This window comes from Malus domestica, chromosome 02 (genome assembly GCF_042453785.1).
Source record: "Malus domestica chromosome 02, GDT2T_hap1".
NCBI lineage: Eukaryota > Viridiplantae > Streptophyta > Magnoliopsida > Rosales > Rosaceae > Malus > Malus domestica.
The window spans coordinates 6,030,068-6,051,269 of record NC_091662.1 but is presented as its reverse complement, the minus strand read 5'-3'; the positions used below and the strand labels follow the sequence as shown (position 1 = coordinate 6,051,269).

General features: G+C 43.0%; 2 protein-coding genes and 1 long non-coding RNA gene across 6 annotated transcripts; all 3 read left to right on the top strand.

The window, feature by feature from the left end:
- LOC103450422 (uncharacterized) lies at window positions 1–9,061 on the top strand. 4 transcript variants are annotated; one of them, XM_070814428.1, is made up of 16 exons: window positions 1–618; window positions 1,284–1,409; window positions 1,484–4,081; window positions 4,168–4,305; window positions 4,597–4,686; window positions 4,851–4,979; window positions 5,069–5,203; window positions 5,293–5,472; window positions 5,586–5,657; window positions 5,755–5,856; window positions 5,971–6,072; window positions 6,195–6,566; window positions 6,647–6,937; window positions 7,108–7,497; window positions 7,597–7,840; window positions 7,933–9,061. In XM_070814428.1, exons 1-16 carry the CDS (start codon window positions 534–536, stop codon window positions 8,624–8,626), a joined length of 5,748 nt encoding a protein of 1,915 aa, XP_070670529.1. In that variant the 5' UTR covers window positions 1–533; the 3' UTR covers window positions 8,627–9,061. The 4 variants fall into 4 exon arrangements, with proteins under 4 accessions (XP_070670529.1, XP_028944439.2, XP_070670530.1 ...); XM_029088606.2 differs by having other exon boundaries at window positions 4,594–4,686; XM_070814429.1 differs by lacking the exon at window positions 4,597–4,686.
- A 5,418-nt stretch (window positions 9,062–14,479) lies between these two features.
- LOC139192366 (uncharacterized) lies at window positions 14,480–15,326 on the top strand. The gene is made up of 3 exons (XR_011576495.1): window positions 14,480–14,620; window positions 14,704–14,801; window positions 14,981–15,326. It is a non-coding gene; the product is annotated as an uncharacterized lncRNA (long non-coding RNA).
- A 1,620-nt stretch (window positions 15,327–16,946) lies between these two features.
- Window positions 16,947–17,875, top strand: LOC139190705 (uncharacterized). The gene is made up of 2 exons (XM_070811136.1): window positions 16,947–17,259; window positions 17,346–17,875. Coding segments are annotated over exons 1-2 (531 nt in total). The 5' UTR covers window positions 16,947–17,258.
- Window positions 17,876–21,202: the final 3,327 nt, after the last annotated feature.

Sequence of the window (21,202 nt, the reverse complement as noted above, 5' to 3'; positions counted from 1 at the left end):
GAACTCGTCCCTTTCTCTCTCTACCCCACTCAAAAACCTCTCCCTCCCTCTCTCTCTCTCTCTCTCACTCTCAAAATCTGTCACTTCAGCACTGTAAGTTTGCTGTGTGCGTGTACATAAGCTACAAAAATTTTGATTTTCTGGTTAATTTCCAAATTTCCCAGTTGGGTTTTGCAACTCATGTCTGTTGAAAAGTTTCTCTCTTTCATGGACCTCCCTGAGCTCTGCAAATTCCAGAGCTTTTGTTCTCAGAAAGCTAGAGTTTTGCTTCTCCTAGCTGTTTTCACCAAACCCTTTTCTGGGTTGCCTTCTCATTGCTTTGCTCTCACTGCTTGTGGGAATTTTTTAAACCAATAAAATCACCCCTTTTAATTTTGCTTCAAGTTACAACTCAATTAATAATTTAATACAGTGGTTAATTTATTAATTTAATCATTGTTACTGTTACTTTTATTATTTTATTGCTCTCTAATTAGTAGTTACTTCCTACTCTGGAGGAGTTTTTTGGGTGCGGAGATTTTTGAGATTTGGTGATGATGCCAGCCATTCTTCAGCTGGTTAATCTCTTTGTCATTGGGTTAGCTTTAGCTTTTGCTTTTGCTCTCCAAGGATCTGCAGGTAAATTTTTAATCTTTGCAAATCTCTGTTGAAGTTTTGATGTTTCACAATTCACATAAACATTGTTAGGAATTTAGAACGAACTGTTGGATTAAGTTGTTAATTCTGATATGATTCAGAGGATTTAGTGATTAAGCAACATTGTAGTAATCTGAGTGTGTGAAATTTTCGTGTCGGTATTGTTTGTGATCAAGTTCTGCAATCACATTTCTGTGGGAATGGTCCGAATGGATATATGAAGTATGCTAGGAAGTGACTAAATGAATCGAATTTCGGCATGTTCTTTGATCTGAGCATGTTCATGTCTTGTTGAATTGTCTTCTGAATACTGCCCGAGTGTAAATTTATGACCGGAGCTCACAGCTAGTGGGTCTTCTAGTGCATGGTGATGGCCGGAAATTGTAATGCTATGTTTTTGAAATGACTGTGGTGAGAAGTTCGGCTGTTTAGCAAATCCTAGTTCCGGTTTCATCTTGATCTGGGAAATGCCTTACCATATGTTTCATTTGATGAAACGCTGTTCCAAGTCTAAATCGTACTGCAACTATGAAGTATAATACTTTTGGTAATAAGAACATATAATATAAAAGGGCTTTTAAGATATCAGATTTCCATTGCTTGCTTTAGTTTTCTTCTTCTAAGCAACAGCATATGCCTTCTCTCAGGGTTAAATATATCACCATCACCAGAACCTCTCTCCGTGAATCCTCCCGTTGAAACAGCACCCCCTCCTCTCACTGACAGAAGGTCGTTCACAAGCAATGTACCAATCCCCGCATTACAGCCAAATGGTAAGTCCCATAGCTCTGCTGTTATAGATTAGAAGTTAAGATCATCTGGTTAAACTCCTAATTTGACATGCCAGGGTCCAATTTGCACCCACCGCCTGCAATGCCCCCTCTTCTGTCCGCCACACTGCCCCCAAATAGTGCTCCTCCACCACCAAGTGTTGAAGGTCAAGTCCCATTTATGCCACCAAAAACTGCTCCTCCACCACTAAGTACTGAAGTTCATGTACCGACTGCGCCGCCAAATAATGTTCCTCCACCAAGTGTTGAAAGTCAAGTACCGTCTGTGCCACCAAAGGGTGCTCCTCCTCCACTAAGTATTGTGGTTCCTGTACCGTCTACGCTGCCAAATAATGCTCCTCCACCACCAAGTGTTGAAGGTCATGCACTATCTGTGCCACCAACAAATTCTCCTCCACCACCAAGTGTTGAAGGTCATGTACCGCCTACGCCACAAGTTAATGTTCCTCCACCACTGAGCATTGAAGTTCATGTACCTACTGCACCACCAAATAATGCTCCTTCACCACCAAGTGTTGAAGGCCATCTACCGCCTATGCCACCAAAAACTGCTCCTCCACCACCAAGTGTTGGAGGTCATGTACCATCTTTGCCACCTCCTAATTCTCCTCCACCAGCAAGTGTTGAAGGCCATGTACCGCCTATGCCACCAAAAATTGCTCCTCCACCACTAAGCACTGAAGTTCATGTACCGTCAGCTCCGGCAACTAATGCTCCTCCACCACCAAGTGTCGAAAATCAAGTACCGTCTCTGCCACCAAAAGGTGCTCCTCCACCACTAAGGATGGAAGTTCATGTACCATCTACGCTACCAAATAATGCTCCTCCACCACCAAGTGTTGAAGGTCATGTACCGTCTGTGCCACCAACTAATTCTCCTCCACCACCAAGTGTTGAAGGTCATGTACCGCCTAAGCCACCAATTAACGTTCCTCCTCCACTAAGCATTGAAGTTCATGTACCTTCTGCACCACCAAATAATGCTCCTCCACCACCAAGTGTTGGAGGTCATGTACCATCTATGCCACCTCCTAATTCTCCTCCACCAGCAAGTGATGAAGGCCATGTACCACCTATGCCACCAAAAACTGCTCCTCCACCACTAAGTACTGAAGTTCATGTACCGTTAGCGCCAGCAACTAATGCTCCTCCACCACCAAGTGTTGAAAGTCAAGTACCGTCGGTGCCACCAAAAGATACTCCTCCACTACCAAGTGTTGAAGGTTATGTACCATCTTTGCCACCAGCTAATTCTCCTCCATCACCAAGTGTTGAAGGTCGTGTACCGCCTACGCCACCAATTAATGTTCCTCCACCACTAAGCATTGAAGTTCATGTACCTACTACACCACCAAATAACGCTCCTCCGCCACCAAGTGTTGAAGGTCATGTACCATCTATGCCACCAACTAATTCTCCTCCACCTGCAAGTGTTGAAGGCCATGTACCGCCTATGCCACCAAAAACTGCTTCTCCACCACTAAGTACTGAACATGTACCGTCAGAGCCACCAAATAATGCTCCTCCACCACCAAGTGTTGAAAGTCAAGTACCGCCTTTGCGACCAAAAGATGCTTCTCCTCCACCACCAAGTGTTGAAAGTCAAGCACCGTCGGTGCCACCAAAAGATGCTCCTCCACTACCAAGTGTTGAAGGTCATGTACCATCTTTGCCACCAGCTAATTCTCCTCCATCACCAAGTGTTGAAGGTCGTGTACCGCCTACGCCACCAATTAAAGTTCCTCCACCACTAAGCATTGAAGTTCATGTACCTACTGCACCACCAAATAATGATCCTCCGCCACCAAGTGTTGAAGGCCATGTACGATCTATGCCACCGACTAATTCTCCTCCACCACCAAGTGTTGAAGGCCATGTACCGCCTATGCCACCAAAAACTGCTTCTCCACCACCAAGTACTGAACATGTACCGTCAGAGCCACCAAATAATGCTCCTGCACCACCAAGTGTTGAAAGTCAAGTACCGTCTTTGCCACCAAAAGATGCTTCTCCTCCACCACCAAGTGTTGAAAGTCAAGCACCGTCGGTGCCACCAAAAGATGCTCCTCCACTACCAAGTGTTGAAGGTCATGTACCATCTCTGCCACCAGCTAATTCTCGTCCACCACCAAGTGTTGAAGGTCATGTACCGCCCACACCACCAATTAATGTTCCTCCACCATTAAGCATTGAAGTTCATGCACCTACTGCACCACCAAATAATGCTCCTCCACCACCAAATGTTGAAGGTCATGTACCATCTATGCCACCAACTAATTCTCCTCCACCTGCAAGTGTTGAAGGCCATGTACCGCCTATGCCACCAAATAATGCTCCTCCACCACTAAGCATTGAAGTTCATGTACCTTCTGCACCACCAAATAATGCTCCACCGCCAAGTGTCGAAGGCCATGCACTGCCTATGCCACCAAATAATGCTCCTCCACCATTAAGTATTGAAGTTCATGTGCCGTCTGCACCACCAAATACTGCTCCTCCACCACCAAGTGTTGAAGGTCATGTACCGTCTATGCCGCCAACTAATGCTCATCCCCCGCCAATTGTTGAAGGTCATGTACCGTCTATGCCACCAACTGCTTCTCAAACAAAGGCACCAGTTAATAAGAGTCCTATCTCAGTGCCAGTTGCTCCAGGTAGATTAAAGCCCTAGAGCTGTTTCTGTGATGATTTTTCTGTTAAATTGGTTCCAACCAAATGTTTTCTGTATCACATTGTCCAGTACCCGTTGAAACACCACCCGGGAATTTGCCACAAATTTCACCGGCCATCCATTCAAGTACACCAGAAACTTCACCATTTGCTCCTCAAAGACATGCGCCAGACAATAAGGCTCCCATACCAGAACCAATTGCTCCAGGTAGATGTAGCATTTTGTTATTACATTATTAGTTTTCAGATGCTGGTTATAAGCAGTATCTTGTCTATTTATTTATTTATTTTTCAAAATACAACACGTATTTCATCTTTCCGGAGGGTATTGGGACTAAATCCACCTGTAGTCCATCTGATCACACCAAATATAGCACCACCTACATTACCTGGTGCGCCTTCCACCCCCACCCCCTTTTTTCTCCTTAAACGATCACATATAAACTTTACATTGTACAAACTAGTGAAAATGACCCATTTGTTTTTCTCTGAAAAGCAGTACCAGTTGCATCACCAACAAGCAATTTTCCACAAAACCCGCCATCCATTCACCCAGTTACACCTGGAGAATCTCCATCTACATTTCCTGGTACTGCTTCAGAAAAATCGTAGTATAAAGTCATAGTTTTAATGTTCACACTGTGATACCTAATTGCATCAGTTTAATACCTCATTGAATCGTTGTTTTTTAGCAGTTCAAAATAATTTTCTAACCATTGTAACAGTTGACTGACCCCTAATATGAGGTTGCAGATCCTGAAGTCTCTCCTGCATCATCTGCTCCACCCAGCATCAACGGGAAAAGGAGTCATTTTCCAGTTCTTGCACCACCATATGAAGCTCCCAAGCCATCACTACCCGTGGGTCATACCCCAGCTGAAGGTATAGAAAAACTGCATATTCCATATTTTTCTCTGCTTGAAAGTTTGTGTTGTCAAAGTTTTGATTCTACATATTGTTTTCTGCTGTAGCTCCTTCCGTCCGCAAACCTGTGGTTTCATCTCCTCCCCCGAGCATTAACTGGAAAAGGGGTCGAATACCAGTTGTTGCACCATCATACGACACTCCCAAACCATCACCACCCATGGGCCATACCCCAGCTAAAGGTATAAAAAAAATCACGTGTTTCATATTGTTTGCTACTTGAAAGTTATGTTGTCAGGTTTGTAAGTCTAGGTTCTATTTTCTTCTTTAGCTCCTGCTGTCCACAAACCTGTGAGACATTATAAACTTGCTCCTGCACCGTCTATTTCATCCCCTGAACCACCTTTTGATAAAGGGCAACATTCTCCTGCATCTTCACCTTCAATGACTTTCCATAAGAATCATCAAGCGCCATCATATCTGGTTTCTCCTCCCACTCCAGAACAGCCAGGTTTCATGTTTCACCTGAACTACATGTGCTAAGTCACACTTATGAAAATGTTATTACACAGCTTATCATGTTCTTTTGACATTATTAAATTATCATTTCAATACTTAATACAGGCCCAGTGATGCCACCGGTATCATTTCAAACAGGCAGGCAAAGACACTATGCTCCGCCACCCCTAAATCCAGGTACTAAAGCATTGAACTTTGGTGTTTTATTTCATCTCTCACCTGAGAAATGGACCAAACTTTGGTGTTCAAAGCTAACACAATTTCTACACGTCAGCGTCTTCAGTCTCTCCATCTCGTTTGCCTGATGCTCCATCAGTGAGCCATTTTTCGCCTGCTCCTTCTCCATCTTTAAAAGGACCAACTCACGAAACCAAATGTAAGAAATAATCTTGCCTCTGGTTCTCTGTGATGATTTTATTTCTGAACTTACTTTTTTATCTAATTGTCTACTCAATACCTTACCCAATAATTACATGTTTGGAATAATAAGTGCGCCCTAAGATTTCTCCATCTGGAGCTCCAGCAAAGAGCCCAAAAGGGGCACCACCGCTGCCACTAGTTCAAGTATTCCCACCACCACCTCCCAATCAAGGTACATAAGCTAGCAATTTTCTTTACCTGTTAACTGGTGTTTCTACTCTCGTTATTGATCCTACAACATTCTTCTTCAAAGTTCATACAAAAATGTAATGCAAAGGTTCTTCCTTTTTGCAGATTGTTCGTCAACTATTTGCACCGATCCATATACAAATACCCCTCCTGGGTCACCTTGTGGCTGTGTCTTGCCTCTGCAAGTTGGACTGCGACTTAGTGTCGCACTGTATACCTTCTTTCCCTTGGTTTCAGAGCTAGCCCAGGAAATTGCTGTCGGGGTTCTTATGCAACAAAGTCAGGTCCGCATTATTGGAGCCAATGCAGCTACCCAGCAACCAGACAAGACAGTTGCCCTCATTGACCTGGTTCCCCTCGGGCAAAAGTTCGATAACACCACAGCTTTTTTGACTTCCCAGAGATTTTGGCATAAAGAAGTTGTTATAAACGCATCATACTTTGGCGACTATGAAGTACTATTTGTGCGGTATCCAGGTATGTATTTAGACTTATGCACATACATACTGTAGGTATTTGTCTCAATAATGCTTAACTTACAAACTACATATGTATAGGTTTACCCCCGTCTCCACCTTCTTTGGACATTGATGCAATGAATGCGGGGCCGTATCCTGGTAATGACAACAATGGAAGGACGACAAAGCCCCTCGGGGTTGACGTGCACAAGAGGAAGAATAAAAATGGTCTTAGTGGTGGGATAATTGCTATTATTGCTTTGTCTACCTTTGTAGCAGTTGCTTTATGCTCTGCTGCTGCTTGGGTTTTTCTGTTCAAACCTAGAGACCACTCTTCTCAACCAGCAGCAATTCCGCGGGCTACACTACCTTCTTCTGGAAAACCATCAGGTAATATGAGTCCCCAAAAGCTAATTGAATTAGGTCTTTTCTTTGTGTCTAATGGAATTAGATCAGGTGAACAGGTAGTATTGCTGGTAACTTAAGCTGATGATTTGAAGATGGGACAGTGCTTATATAACACTGTCATTTCTAATATAGATAACGTATATGTTTTGCAGGTACTGCTGGGTCGATGATGGAAAGTAGGCACAGTTCCTTGTCGTTATCATTCGGATCCAGCAGTGCACCATATACAGGATCCGCTAATACTTTCAGTGCGAGTGATATTGAGAGAGCCACTAACAACTATGATGATTCAAGAGTACTTGGGGAAGGTGGCTTTGGGCGTGTTTATAGTGGCGTTCTTGAAGACGGGACCAAGATTGCCGTCAAAGTTCTAAAAAGAGATGATCATCATGGTGGTCGGGAGTTTTTGGCTGAAGTTGAGATGCTTAGTCGTCTTCATCATCGAAATTTGGTCAAGTTGATTGGCATATGCACAGAAGTGCATAGCCGCTCCTTGGTTTATGAGCTCATTCCTAATGGCAGTGTGGAATCTCATTTACATGGTAAACACCCCCCACTTCCCCCTGCCCGGTTCATGAATTTGTTTAGCGTAGAAGGATTCTTTTTGACATAGGGCTTCTGTCCATTTTGCTTGCTGTCAGGAATTGACAAGGTCAGTGCTCCGCTTAATTGGGTGCAACGCATGAAAATAGCACTTGGGGCTGCTAGGGGGCTGGCGTATCTACACGAGGATTCCAGCCCCCGTGTCATTCACAGGGATTTCAAAACCAGCAATATTTTGCTAGAAGATGATTTTACACCGAAAGTGTCCGACTTTGGTTTGGCGCGAACTGCCATGGATGAGGAAAACAGACACATATCAACACGGGTCATGGGAACTTTTGGGTATGAAATTTCCTCTTTGCTGTATTCAGTGTCCAGATTATCTCATTGGTGACAGTTTCTGACATCTTTAAATTCCTAATGACAATATTCAGGTATGTGGCTCCAGAATATGCAATGACTGGGCATCTTCTTGTCAAGAGTGATGTATACAGCTATGGGGTTGTCCTTCTCGAACTCTTAACTGGAAGAAAACCGGTAGACATGTCACAGCCACCTGGTGAAGAAAACCTAGTTGCATGGGCCCGGCCGCTTCTCACTAGTAAAGAAGGGTTGGAAGCAATCATAGATCCAAATGTAGGATCCGAGGTCCCATTTGAAAGTATCGCCAAAGTGGCAGCTATTGCTTCGATGTGTGTACAGCCAGAGGTATCACACCGCCCTTGTATGGGCGAGGTTGTCCAGGCCTTAAAACTGGTATGCAATGAGTTTGATGAGGCGAAAGAATTTGGTTCAAAGAGTTATAGCCAAGGCGATTTGTCCATTGATGTGGCTGATGACACAAATACTACCTCAGGACAGTTGCCAGATACTTTCCAAAACCAGTATTCCATGCTGACCTATGATTCTGACCTCGAGACAGAGCGGGAAGCATCATTGTCAAATATTTGTAGTACATCAATGAGCACGGGGAGGCAAGATACCGAATCATTCAGGAGGCACTCCAGTTCAGGTCCTTTGGGAACAGGAAGGAGTAAGCAGTTCTGGGAGAGACTTAGGAGATCATCCGGGGGCAGTGTGAGCGAGCACGGGTTTATGTTCAAATTATGGCAAGGCTCCCCCCATTGAACGCTTACTTACTAGCTTAAAATGTTCGGTTTCTTGCTCGATTCCGAATTCTCAGATCACCATGCAAACAACGCGCATTTGCAGAACACTGTCAAGACAGGTCTGCTGAGCATGGGAACTCGGATACGAGCAAAGTTGTGCAGATGTGTAGATAAACGTTGAAACGGTAACTGGAGCTTAAGCATATAAGCAGGGTTCGGATCAACCTACTGAATTTTCAGAGTTGAAGCATCAAAAGTTTTGGATCATAGGCTACTTGGAGTTTTTTTTTTTTTTTTTTTTTGTGTGTGTAAATTTGTATATGATATTTGTGTATTATTCAGGGAAAGAGGACGCTCTTTGTTACCAAGAATGTACAGAACATTTTCCGTTCCAAAAAAAAAAAAAATGTACAGAACATTTCCTGCCATGAAATTAATCCATCTTTTCCCTTCACTTCCAGAGCAGTAATTATGCATTTGAACTTTTGGACAATACGTACCATTAGAATCGGTTATAAACTTTCAATTAAAAATAGAACTTTCTGGACACTGTACCGACACTAAGATCATCTCCAATAGTGACCTAAAACCTAAAAATATTTAGCCCATAAATAGCTTTTCTACTCTAATCCTTCTGGCCTAAAATTTTAGCCTCAGATTATCAAAGAATGAATCATCATCTTGAAATATATTCATTGTGGCATTCCTTCGTAAAATTTCCTTTTGCTTACCACCTAAGTATTTCTTCATCTCTGGAGTGTATTAGTCGAGGTTCTCCATTATCAAATTAATTTCGTACCTTTCTTGCTCCCTATCCCCTTGTTCCTTCATGGCCAAAAGCATTTGGGCAGATTCTTCTTGCCGACGGCACTGGTTTTCGTTCATTCTTGCCATTTCGCTAGCAAATTGTGCACGTATCAGATTTTGGGACTTCCCTTTTCTCTTTGCTTCCTTTTGCTTATCTCTACCCGGGGGCCTTGGAAAAGAAGAAGTTGGGCTCATTTGGTCGACACCTTCATTGTCGGCAAAATTCACACATTCATTGACATCATTTGGGGGTGGGGCTTCATTATGAAATAATCTTCCACATTGTTGATTCGCATCGGTTCCCCACCTCGGACAATCCTTGAGGATATTCCAAGCATGATGCAACTTAAAAGCTTGATTTTTCGGTGTAGTTCTTGTCTTGTAAATTGTCATTGCTTTGTCACCCTATGCAACAAATACATAAAAAAAAAGGACACTTTGGATGCGGTCCCTAACTATCAATATTCTTTGATTGAAACCTTGTTAGTTTTTAGTTTTTGATTGAGGTCCCTGACATTAATGTAATAATGTAAGTTACTATATTTTTTAAATTAAAAATTAAAAATTGAAATTTGTAATTGTTTATATTAATGAGATTTTAAATAAAACCCATAATTTATGGGATTAAAAATAATAAAATATAAATTATACTCTCTATTATATTGTGTGTGTGTATATACATATATGTATGGGTACATTAACCAAAATTAACAAAAAAAGTTATTGTACCAAAACATGGATGCATTCTCAAATCAATGAAAAAGAATGTACCCATATAAGTTTAAACATGGATAAAAATTTTGAAAGGATTTTATATTAAAAAAAAGGTACATTTTAAATATAACAAATTGATATATTTGAGAATGGGTACATTTAAGATTAAAAAAATTGAAAAATTATATGAATGGGTACATTTAAGATTAAAAATTGAGAATCTTTTTATATATATATATAAAAAAACTAATAGGTACAAACTTAATTTAATTTAATTTATTATTATTTTGGAAATGTTTGAATTGAAAATTAATTAGAAGTTTAATCGAGGTGTGAGTATTAAACCCTGTTGATGCACAAAATAAGCGAAGACTTTGGTACAACAGAAAGTGTCAGGTTTTGTGACCTTCGCTTGGTTGCTTCGGTCACTAGTGAGGATAAGTACGTAAATGAATAGAGACAGAGAAGCAAACACAGGATGTACGTGGTTCACCCAGATTGGCTACGTCCACGGAGTAGAGGAGTTCTTATTAGTAGTGAAGGGCTTACACAAGTACAAAGGATCAAGCTCTCAATTTAGTGAGTTCTTGTGAATGATTTAACACAAATGGCATTAGGCAATATTGTGGGGGAATGACCCCTATTTATAGAAAAACTTGTAGCTTTGTCACATTGACATGTGTCATGTTATGATTGGTTCTTGATGTCGACACGTGCTGCGCTCTGATTGGCTTCTAATCTTGACACGTGTCGAGTAGTGATTGGCCTCCTGGTCGGAGGGGAACTCTTCTGGGTCATTGACAGTATAGCGTTGGCCGGTGCTCGGTAGTTTCGGGATTGGTCAAGTATGGTACAAACAGTGCTCCCCTAAGTTCCCGAGTGAGGGAAACTCCTCGGTTGGGGACTTGCAAGATCCAATCCCTTGAGTAATCACGAAACTTCTAAGTACCGAAGTGTGGTCTGATCTTCATCTGCCCTTCTCTGGAAGTACCTTTCCTCCATCCGGGAATGGTGTACTTAGCTGATGTTGACGCACAAGGTAATGTATCAATTTCACTTAAAGCTTAGTTGTAGTTTCGGGCTTAGTCAAGTGTGATACAAACCCTATAGTAGGAGTCCCCCAAGTCGCCGAGCTAGGAGATCTGCCGAAAGAGGTGACAGACAAGGTAAGCAGTCAAACTTCCAAGTAAGCAACCCAGGATCAGAGGTTTGACTTCGGCTTCCGGTTGATTGTTCTCCTTCTCCTTGTCTCTCATTCAACTGCCAGGATAAGGAGAAGCAAATGGATAAGAGATGATATGAGATACTTTTGCTTTTGAAGAAGTAACTTTCCACAGGCTTATTCTTGAACTGTGCTGGAGGGTTTTCTGGTGCCCTTCAGAGTATAAGGCCGACTCAAAAATTTGAGGGTCAAAACAAGTCCATCAAATCTAGAGTACGTTCGACCTTGATGATATGGGATACTTTTGCTGTTGACGGAATAATGAATGTGGTATGGAAAGGTGTCGTGCTGTAGTGATCTGTTTCAGCTCACCGTTGAACCTTCTGCTTCAATCTTTTGCATGGCAGAAGTGGTGTGCAACCTTTGCATTTTAATGGTCCTTCAGAACATTCCTTCATAGTGACTCATCCATGCTTGGCAGCTTCAGTGTAAAGAGCCAATATCTGATCAACTGTCATGAGGTATTTGCCGGTGGAATTCGTGACCTTGACAGCAGTTGAGGATGAGTACTCGAGAGCAATGCTAAGTAAGCAACCAGGTAAAGGCTCCAGGCAGTCAGTTCCAAATTGGAGGTTTGATTTCAGGTTCCGACTGACTGCTCTCTTTCTCCTTGTCCTGCAGGTGTGGACAAGGACAAAGACAAAGATAGGGAGAAAGCATGATATGGGATACTCTTGCTTTCGACCCTGATGATATGAGATACTCTTGTTCTTGGTGTGGCTTATTTGCTGAGGTATTATCGGGGGGAAATAAAGCTGAGTATTTCGAGAGGTTATGTTGAGGGTGCCTTTTCGAATGCGAGAAAGGGTTGAGCATTTTTGCAGGTTTGCCTGTCCGTTGAGGAGGGAGGTCAATGTATATAGGGATTTCCCAATAACAAGTAGTAATGCTATTCCTTTACCCTTCTTGGTCACAGCAATGTAGTGGGAGCTGCCAGCTTCACGTGTTTTAATTTTGTCAGAGCACTTTGAAAAAGTGGTATGTGGTATCTGGAAAGCTGATGTTACGTGTGAAGATTACAGACAAGCTTTATCTAAGGAAATCTGGCTCTCGAAGTTCTGAGAGTTGTGCCTCTTCGGTTTTCAAACAAGCAATCCCGTCGAGGATCTGACTTTCGAGATTCGGAAAGCGGTGCTACTCCGGTTTTTGAGAAAGTAATTATGTTGGGAGTCTTTTCTCGAATGTGAGTAAAGGTTGGACGTTCTTGCCAACCTGTCTTGCCGCAAAACACGGAGGTCGACACACATAGGGACTTTCCAGTTGTCAAGCAGTGGTGTTGTTCCTTTACCCTTATGGGTAATAGTAGGGTAGCTGGAACTTCGAAATTCTCGTGCCTAAACTTTGTCAGAGATCTTTGATAAAGTTATATGTGGTACCCGAGGAGTTGATGGTGCATATGGAGAGTGGTGATTGAACAGTAAGATTCACGTGCTTTCTACTTCACCAGAAATCTTCGACAGATTGCCCGTAATTTCCGCAAAGCTGAGTGTGCATGTGACAGGTGCTGACGAGGCTGAAAAAGCAGGTGCTTCTTCGATTTCTGAGATCGGCCCTCGTGGTCTCTGAGCAGCCCAGCTTTTGAGAAAGCAAACGCCTCTTCGATTTCTGAAGCTCCGTCGAGTGCAGATTTTTATAGAGGCTGTCATTAAGTTCCACAGCACACTTGAATCTCTACCAGTAGAAGCTCATTTCTTGCACTTCTAAGATCTTGATTTGTCTGACCTCTTCCCTCTTCAACACATTTGAAAATGTCTGGACCCTCCGACCGTCGTTTTGACTTGAACCTTGGAGAAGAGACAGCCACGCCTTCTCCAGACAACATATGGCGCCCATCCTTCATATCCCCTACTGGTCCTCTTACCGTTGGGGATTCTGTGATGAAGAATGATATGACCGCTGCGGTGGTGGCCAGGAACCTTCTCACTCCCAAAGATAACAGACTACTTTCCAAACGGTCTGATGAGTTGGCTGTTAAGGACTCTCTGGCTCTTAGTGTTCAGTGTGCAGGTTCTGTGTCTAATATGGCCCAACGCCTATTTGCTAGAACCCGCCAAGTTGAATCATTGGCTGCTGAAGTGATGAGTCTCAAACATGAGATTAGAGGGCTCAAGCATGAGAATAAGCAGTTGCACCGGCTTGCCCATGACTATGCTACAAACATGAAGAGGAAGCTTGACCAGATGAAGGAATCTGATGGTAAGGTTTTACTTGATCATCAGCGGTTTGTGGGTTTGTTCCAAAGGCATTTATTGCCTTCGTCCTCTGGGGCTGTACCTGGTAATGAAGCTTCAAATGATGAACCTCCAATGCCTCATCCTTCTGGGGTTTTGTCAAGTACTGAGGCTCCGGATAACCACCCTCCGGTGCTTTCTCTTTCTGGGGCTCTACCGACTGCTGAGACTTCCCCTAAGCAACCTTTGTGAAGGCTCCCTTTTGTTTGTTTATTTTGACTCATGTATATGTACATATTTGTGACTTATCGAAAATATTAATAAATAAGCTTTGCTTCATTTCAACATATTGTGTTAAATACACCAAAGCCTTCTTCATAAAGTTCTTTGAATTTTTGCTTTTGTTGAAACCTGTATTGTTGAAGCTTTGTGAGTGAAGCATGTAGTTTGAGGTAGTGTTCCCTTAATTTCCCGAGTGAGGAAAACTTCTCGGTTGGAGACTTGAAAAATCCAAGTCACTGAGTGGTTGTGAGACTGCCGAGTATCAAGGTGCAGTAGCATATGGTGGGAGTCCCCCAAGTCTTCAGGCGAAGAGAGTTGCCGAATGAGGTGTCTAGCTAGTAGTCAATGTCATGAGTAGGAAAACTTCACTTGTTTCTTTTCGAAGTGGTAACCCAGGGCTCTTTCTTCATATATTGTTTTTTGTTATGAAGATGTGTTAGGCCCAAAGAAGTGGAGGCCTAGGCCCTTTTTTTTTTTTTTTTTTTTTTACTCCCTCCCTTTTTCTTTGGAATGTTTATACAGATATCTATAATGTGGCCTTTGTCATGATTTTGGAGGATGGGTGTAGTCGAATCCAATGAGGGGTAGGGTATGACTCATTATCATGTGCCATGATTTTGTCTTCCTTTAGCTTTTCTTTTACTTTGCTTTACCATTTTTGCTTTCCTTTAGTCTTCCTTTAGCTTTTCTTCAATATAACACCATTTTCTGTGGCTCAGATCGCAAAACCATCTTCATGAAAGTTGTTCCTTAGCTCGTGAACTACAACATATCCGAATTGGAGATCCATCGGAGCAGTACAACTCCAGAAATTCAGGTATGATGAGTGATTGTTCGTCATTTGTATATCAACCCGTTAGATTTGTTGTGAGCTTTGAAACTCTATTTTCTCTTGCTCAGATCAGCATGCTTTCTTCATTGAAGTTGTTCCTAAGCTTGTGAACTACAACATATCCAAATTTGAGATCCCTCGGAGCAGTATAACTCCAGAAATCCAGGTATGATGAATGACTGGTTATTATTTTTCTGTCAACCCGTCAGATTTGTTGTGAGCTTCGAAACTCCATTTTCTCTTGTTCAGATCGGTATGCTTTCTTCATTGAAGTTGTTCCTAATCGTCTCTTTCATAACATATCAAAAATTCAGAATGAACTAATGGGGGGTTAAATATTTCCAGATCTTCGAAACATCACAGCAGCTTCGAAATCTGCAAGAATCCGACTGTCATGTTTGGAGCTTCAACACTTTAATTTCCGTCGCTCAAACAGAAATGGTTCCTTCTTGAAAGTTGTTCATATGCTCAAGAACTATAGGGTGTCCAAAATTCAGCTCCATTGGAGAAGAGCAGAGGTTACAGAAATTTGATAGATGAAAGGAGGCGGAAGAGGGAGAGAGAGAAAAAGTCTCTTGGGTTGGATTTCTATTTTGGGGCAGATTCCAATTTTTGTAGCACCTTCATTATTGATGAATTGCTTGTACTTTTGTTCATTATGAAACTTGGGACTTTGGCTTGTTGTTGGATCTATTATAATATGTTTGGGAACATATATAAGTGAATAAATAAGAAGGAAAATTTTGGGCCCTTGTGGGTGTAAAACAAAAAATGTTTATGTTTACCCAAGTGTTTTTGTACAAGTTCAAGGGCATCTTGGGTTTTGTGAACAAAATTTGTTTATTTGGAGCAAGGTTTTGTGTTGAAGCTTTGTAGGTGAAGCTTTGGTGTTGAAGCTTTCTAGGTGAAGCTTTGATGGTGAAGCTTTGTAGATGAAGCTTTGTAGATGAAGCTTTCTAGGTGAAGCTTTGATGGTGAAGCTTTGATGGTGAAAGTATGTAGAGGGAGCTTTCTAGGTGAAGCTTTTTTAGGTGAAGCTGTGTAGGTGAAGCTTTTTTAAGTGAAGCTTTTCGGGTGAAGTTTTTTGGGTGAAGCTTTGTGGGTGAAGCTTTTTTAGGTGAAGCTGTTTGGGTGAAGCTTTTTGGAGGTGAAGTTTTTTTTGGGTGAAGCTTTTTTAGGTGAAGCTTTTTGGGTGAAACTTTTTGGATGAAGCTTTTTGGGTGAAGCTTTGTGGGTGAAGCTTTTGAGGTGAAGCTTTGTGGGTGAAGCTTTTTTAGGTGAAGCTGTTTGTGTGAAGCTTTTTGGAGGTGAAGTTTTTTTTGGGTGAAGCTTTTTTAGGTGAAGCTTTTTGGGTGAAACTTTTTGGATGAAGCTTTTTGGGTGAAGTTTTGGAGGTGAAGCTTTTCGGGTGAAGCTTTTTGGATGAAGCTGTTTTTTTTTTTTTTTTTTTTTTTTTTTTGGCGCTTGACACGGTCTTCATTTGCTTGTTTTGTAGTGACTGTGGAAGACGAATTGCTTTCTGATTGAGAAGGGTTCCGGCATCGCTTTGCACCATCTTCATGTGGGTAATATAGGAACTTCCTTATGTTTTGATCATGCATGTAGTGATAGAATTTGTTTCTTCTTATTGTAGATGTCAGAGCCTGGAAGTTCTAGTGATGAGGGCTCTTCTAGCTTTAGCTCTAAGTCTGAGTCTGCAATGTCGGAGTCTTCAGGGTCTTTGTTAGAGTCCTGTACTAGAGAAACATTGGATGATCTTCCCAATCGTCAAACTTTAGCTATTGCTAGTTCTTCCTCCATGGCGTTGGGTGAGGGGGTTGTTTTTGATGCCATACCCATAGTTCGCTCTGAGTTCACAACAGACCATCTAAAGAATAACTTGTTAAATAATGAGAAGCAGGTTGAGACGCTAAGGCAGTCATGTAATATCCCTCGTAGTGTAGGGATACGTTTGGTACATGATGAAGAATGACCTTCTGAGCCTCCCCAGGGTCATGTTATGTTCTACACCCAGATATTACTGACTTTAGGGGTGAGACTACCTTTACATCCGTGGTTGCAAAAGATGTTATCTTTGATCGGATATGCACCTGGGCAACTCAATCCTGGTTTCTGGGATACTTTGATTGGATTTTATATCATTTGGATGGAGTGTGGGTTGTGTGAGCCTTCCTTCCATCAGTGGCGTTACTGTTACAAGATGCGCCCAGCAAAATCATGCACTGGTTATGCCGAGTGTGCATGTCGGAGTGAGAGAGAGCGTATTGTGTATGGTAAGAAAAAGGCACACTACACATGGAAAAACCGTTGGTGCTTTCTGTATAATGATTGGGAGTATGATAAGGGTGTCACGCCTGAGCGACGTGTGCTTACTCACTTCCAGACTGTAGGTTGTAACGTATCAACCGTTCGTACTATTTGCTATTTGTTGTGGTCTTTTCTTGCTTCTAACACTTTGCTTCATGTAGTGACGCGGGGCACCATCCAACTGTTTGGGCAGGAGCTATCTGACATAGAGAAGGTGTTGAGGGTGCCCAAAGAGGATAGACACTTAAGCAAGCTACGACCCTTATTTCGTCGGTACGGTTTCCAACCCTTAGTTTCCGAGAGCCAGGGACGATCGAGTAAGTTGTATCCTTCATGTAAACTTAGCTCAATTCCTTACTTTATTTGGAAAGTTGTATTTCTTATTTTGATTTTCCTTATGCAGTGGAGAAGGTAAGCAAGAAAACAGGGACTAGCACCAATAAAAGGAAAGCACCAGTGTTAGTTCCTTCGGAAGACATCCTACCGCATAAGAAAATTCATAAGTTCCGAGGGGAACCATCCGTTAGACCTAAGTCCCAAGATGGGGTCCTTAAGGGGCCTGCCTTTAGGAAGACCGGAGTCGAGGCCGTTGAAAATGCTGCTGCCGTAGTTGCAGGAGAAGGGAGCCGACTGTTGCCTCCTCCTCTTACTATGGAGCACACTGTCCAGGAAAGTGATCCTGGTTCCCGCCATGAGGGGAAAGGCAAGGAAAGAGCTGGCAGTGTCCCGTGGAAGGACTTGAGGGTTGCCACGCGGCCAAAGGATTTTGGGGATATCAACAATTGCTTGGCAGGGCGTCGATTCGCCTTCGATGAGCTCGGAGAGCCCTTAGCTAAGGATGAATCGGATTGCGACCGGATGTTGAAGCTGTCTTCATATGTGAGTGTTACTTTGTCATTTCCTTACTTTTTTCTCTTTACTATCATTATTTAGGTAGTGATGATCGTCTTGCCATGCAGGTCATGGCCGAGTATCACGACAGACTGCAAAAGGTTGAGCAGTACAAGGCAAAACTGAAGGAGAATAAGCAGCTTGTGGACGAGGCCCGAAGGAATAAGGGACTTTTGACTCAGGCTCTCCAACTGAAGGACGAAACCATGGAGAGCTTGAAAAGGCGAAATGGTGAGAACCTAAGGCTTAAGAAATTGTTTGAGGCAACTAAAAAACAGTTGGAGGTGGCTACCTTGGAGGTATCCAAGGTTAGGGGAGAATTGGATGGTGCTCTAGTTGAGATTTCTGAACTGGAGAAGAGCATTCCAACTGAAAGGGAGGCTGCTGTGCAAGAATACTTAAGTTCTTCGACCTTTCACCTTGCTATTAAACCCTACTGTGCTCAAGAAGCTCGCTTTGAAAAAAGGAAATGGATGGCCGTCCTTGATCGTTATGATGATGGGAGCATTCTTCGAAAATACCACGAAGATATAGATGAGCATCATCGAAAGGGCGAGACATTTGTCCTTGCTGTTGATCCTAGCAGCGAAGATGAGTCTGATAATGAAGGTAGTGCTAATGCACAGACTCAGCATGGTGAAGAGGATCTTGGGGATGCAGAGGATGATGGTAGGACGCGGAGTGATACTGCCAGGGGTTCGGCTTCAGATGAGAATGAATAGCAGTGTCTTTACTATCTGCATGTATTCTGGATGTAGTAGTCTGATGTGTGTATAACATGTGCCCATGTTATAAGCTTGAGAGTTTTGGATTTTAGGTGTTTATGAGTGTTTGCACTATTATTAATGCATGTTTGGCTATGTATGAATAGATCTATTGTTTGGATATAAGCCCTTGTTTGGTTGTTCCTTTCTTTGTATAGTCTTGTCGACACATACTTAGATTTTGTTTCGTGTTGGATATATCTGCTTTGAGGTTTCAACACTTGAGTGTTCCATTGCTAGGAATGTAAAAGAGTGAGGGCTGAGTTGGCTAAATTACCTCTTTATTGAATTCATTGCCAAATGGCCTTCATTACATAGGATGCCGAACGGCTATAGCTCAACACTTGTACATCGTGAGTCTATTTGTAGTAGTACTTCAAGTGATCAGCGTTCCATGGATGGCCAAGGGTCTTGCCATCGGAGCTTCTAAGTGTGTAAGAGCCAGGGCGACTGATGCCAATGACTTCATACGGTCCATCCCAGTTTGGACTAAGTGTGCCTTCACTCGGGACTCTGTCGCAGAGTAATCTTTTCTTTAAGACCCAGTCTCCTATTTTGAAAGAACGAGGCTTGACCCTAGAGTCATAATAGTTGGAGATGCGCTGCTTGTAGGCGACATTCCTCAAGTGAGCTTGGTTTCTGTGTTCCTCGACTAAATCCAAGTTGAGGGTAAGTTGTTTGTCATTTTCACTTTGAATGTAGTTCTGGACTCGGAATGTTGCTTGCTCGAGCTCAACAGGGACAACCGCATCTGTGCCAAAGGCAAGTGAGAATGGAGTTTCTCCTGTTGAAGTCCGATATGAAGTGCGATATGACCAAAGAACTTGGGGTACAAATTCTGGCCAACAGCCTTTAGCTTTGTCCAAGCTGGTTTTCAAAGTGCGCTTGATTATTTTGTTGATGGCTTCAACTTGTCCATTAGACTGGGGATGAGCTGGAGAGGCAAAGCATAAGTTGATGTTGAACTTAGAGCAGAACAACTTGAACTTCTTGTTGTCAAACTGTCGCCCATTGTCAGTGACTATCGCATTGGGAATGCCGAATCTACAAAGGATGTTCTTCCACACGAAGTCTTCTATCTTTGCCTCAGTAATGGTTGCCAAGGGTTCTACTTCGGCCCACTTTGTGAAGTAGTCCACTGCAACGACTGCGTAACAGACTTTGCCCTTCCCTGCCGGCATTGGGCCGATCAAATCAAGTCCCCACTGGGCGAAGGGCCAAGGGCTGATCATAGGAGTAAGAGGCTCTGGAGGGGAATGAGGAATAGTCGCATATCGTTGACATTTGTCACATGAGCGGGATACTTTGATGGCATCCTGGTGGAGTGTTGGCCAGTAATATCCTTGGCGAAAAGTCTTGTGTGCTAGGGACCGAGATCCAGCATGATCTCCACAGACTCCCTCATGTATTTCCCGAAGGACGATTTCCGCCTCGGCAAGCGTAAGACACCTTAAGTATGGCAGGCTAAAACCTCGCTTATAGAGTTGATCATTGATGATCAGGTAGCGGGTAGACTTGTATCGAATTTGCTTAGCCTGGACTTTATCATTTGGGAGGGTGCCATGAGCAAGGAAATTATAGATCGGGGTGATCCAACTATCCCCCTGTTGTAAGTTGCATACTTCTGCGGCCATGGTGCTTGGTGTTGCCAACAGTTCGACATGAATTTTTCTTCCAATCTTGTCTTCCACAGCTGAGGCGAGGCGAGCCAGGGCGTCTGCATGACTGTTTGCCGCTCGAGGAACTTGGGTGATCTGGTAGTGGAAGTGTTTGAGCAAAAGTTGTGTTTGCGCGAGATATGCTGCCATGGAGCTGTCCTTAGCATCAAAGTTGTTGGTAACCTGGTTGACCATTAATTGGGAGTCACTGAAAATATCAATTTGTTTAACCCCGAGGTGTTTGGCCAAACGTAATCCTGCTAGAAGGGCTTCATACTCGGCCTCATTGTTTGATGCCTTGAATTTGAAACGAAGAGCATACTCCATTGCTACTTTGTCGGGCGTAGTCAAGACTAGTCCCGCTCCACAGCCCTGTTGGTTGGATGAGCCATCAACATACAGACTCCATGCTGGGGTTGTTGGTTCTATCTTCTGAGCTTCCGATGGTAATGAAGCTACTGCTTCAGGTGTATAAGCAATGTCAACAGGATATGTGAAGTCGGCGATGAAATCTGCTACTGCTTGGCCTTTTTCGGCTGGTTTTGGTTGGTAGGAGATGTCAAACTCACCCAATGCTATCGCCCATTTGATCATTCGTCCAGACGTGTCAGGACTCTGGAGTATCTGTCGAAGAGGGTGATTGGTAAGCACGATGATGACGTGTGCTTGGAAATAAGGGCGAAGTTTCCGAGCAGACATGACCAATGCTAGAGCTAATTTCTCAATGTTGGAGTATCGTGTCTCCGCATCTTGTAGGGCCTTGCTAGCGTAGTAGACGGGCCGTTCGACACCACTGTCCATTCGAATAAGAACAGAACTGACTGCTGAAGCCGAAACCGATAGATAGATGATGAGAGTGTCACCAACTTCTGGTTTGGAGAGCAGAGGGGCTTTACTCATGTACTCTTTGAGGTTCCTGAATGCCTTGGCACATTCCTCCGTCCATG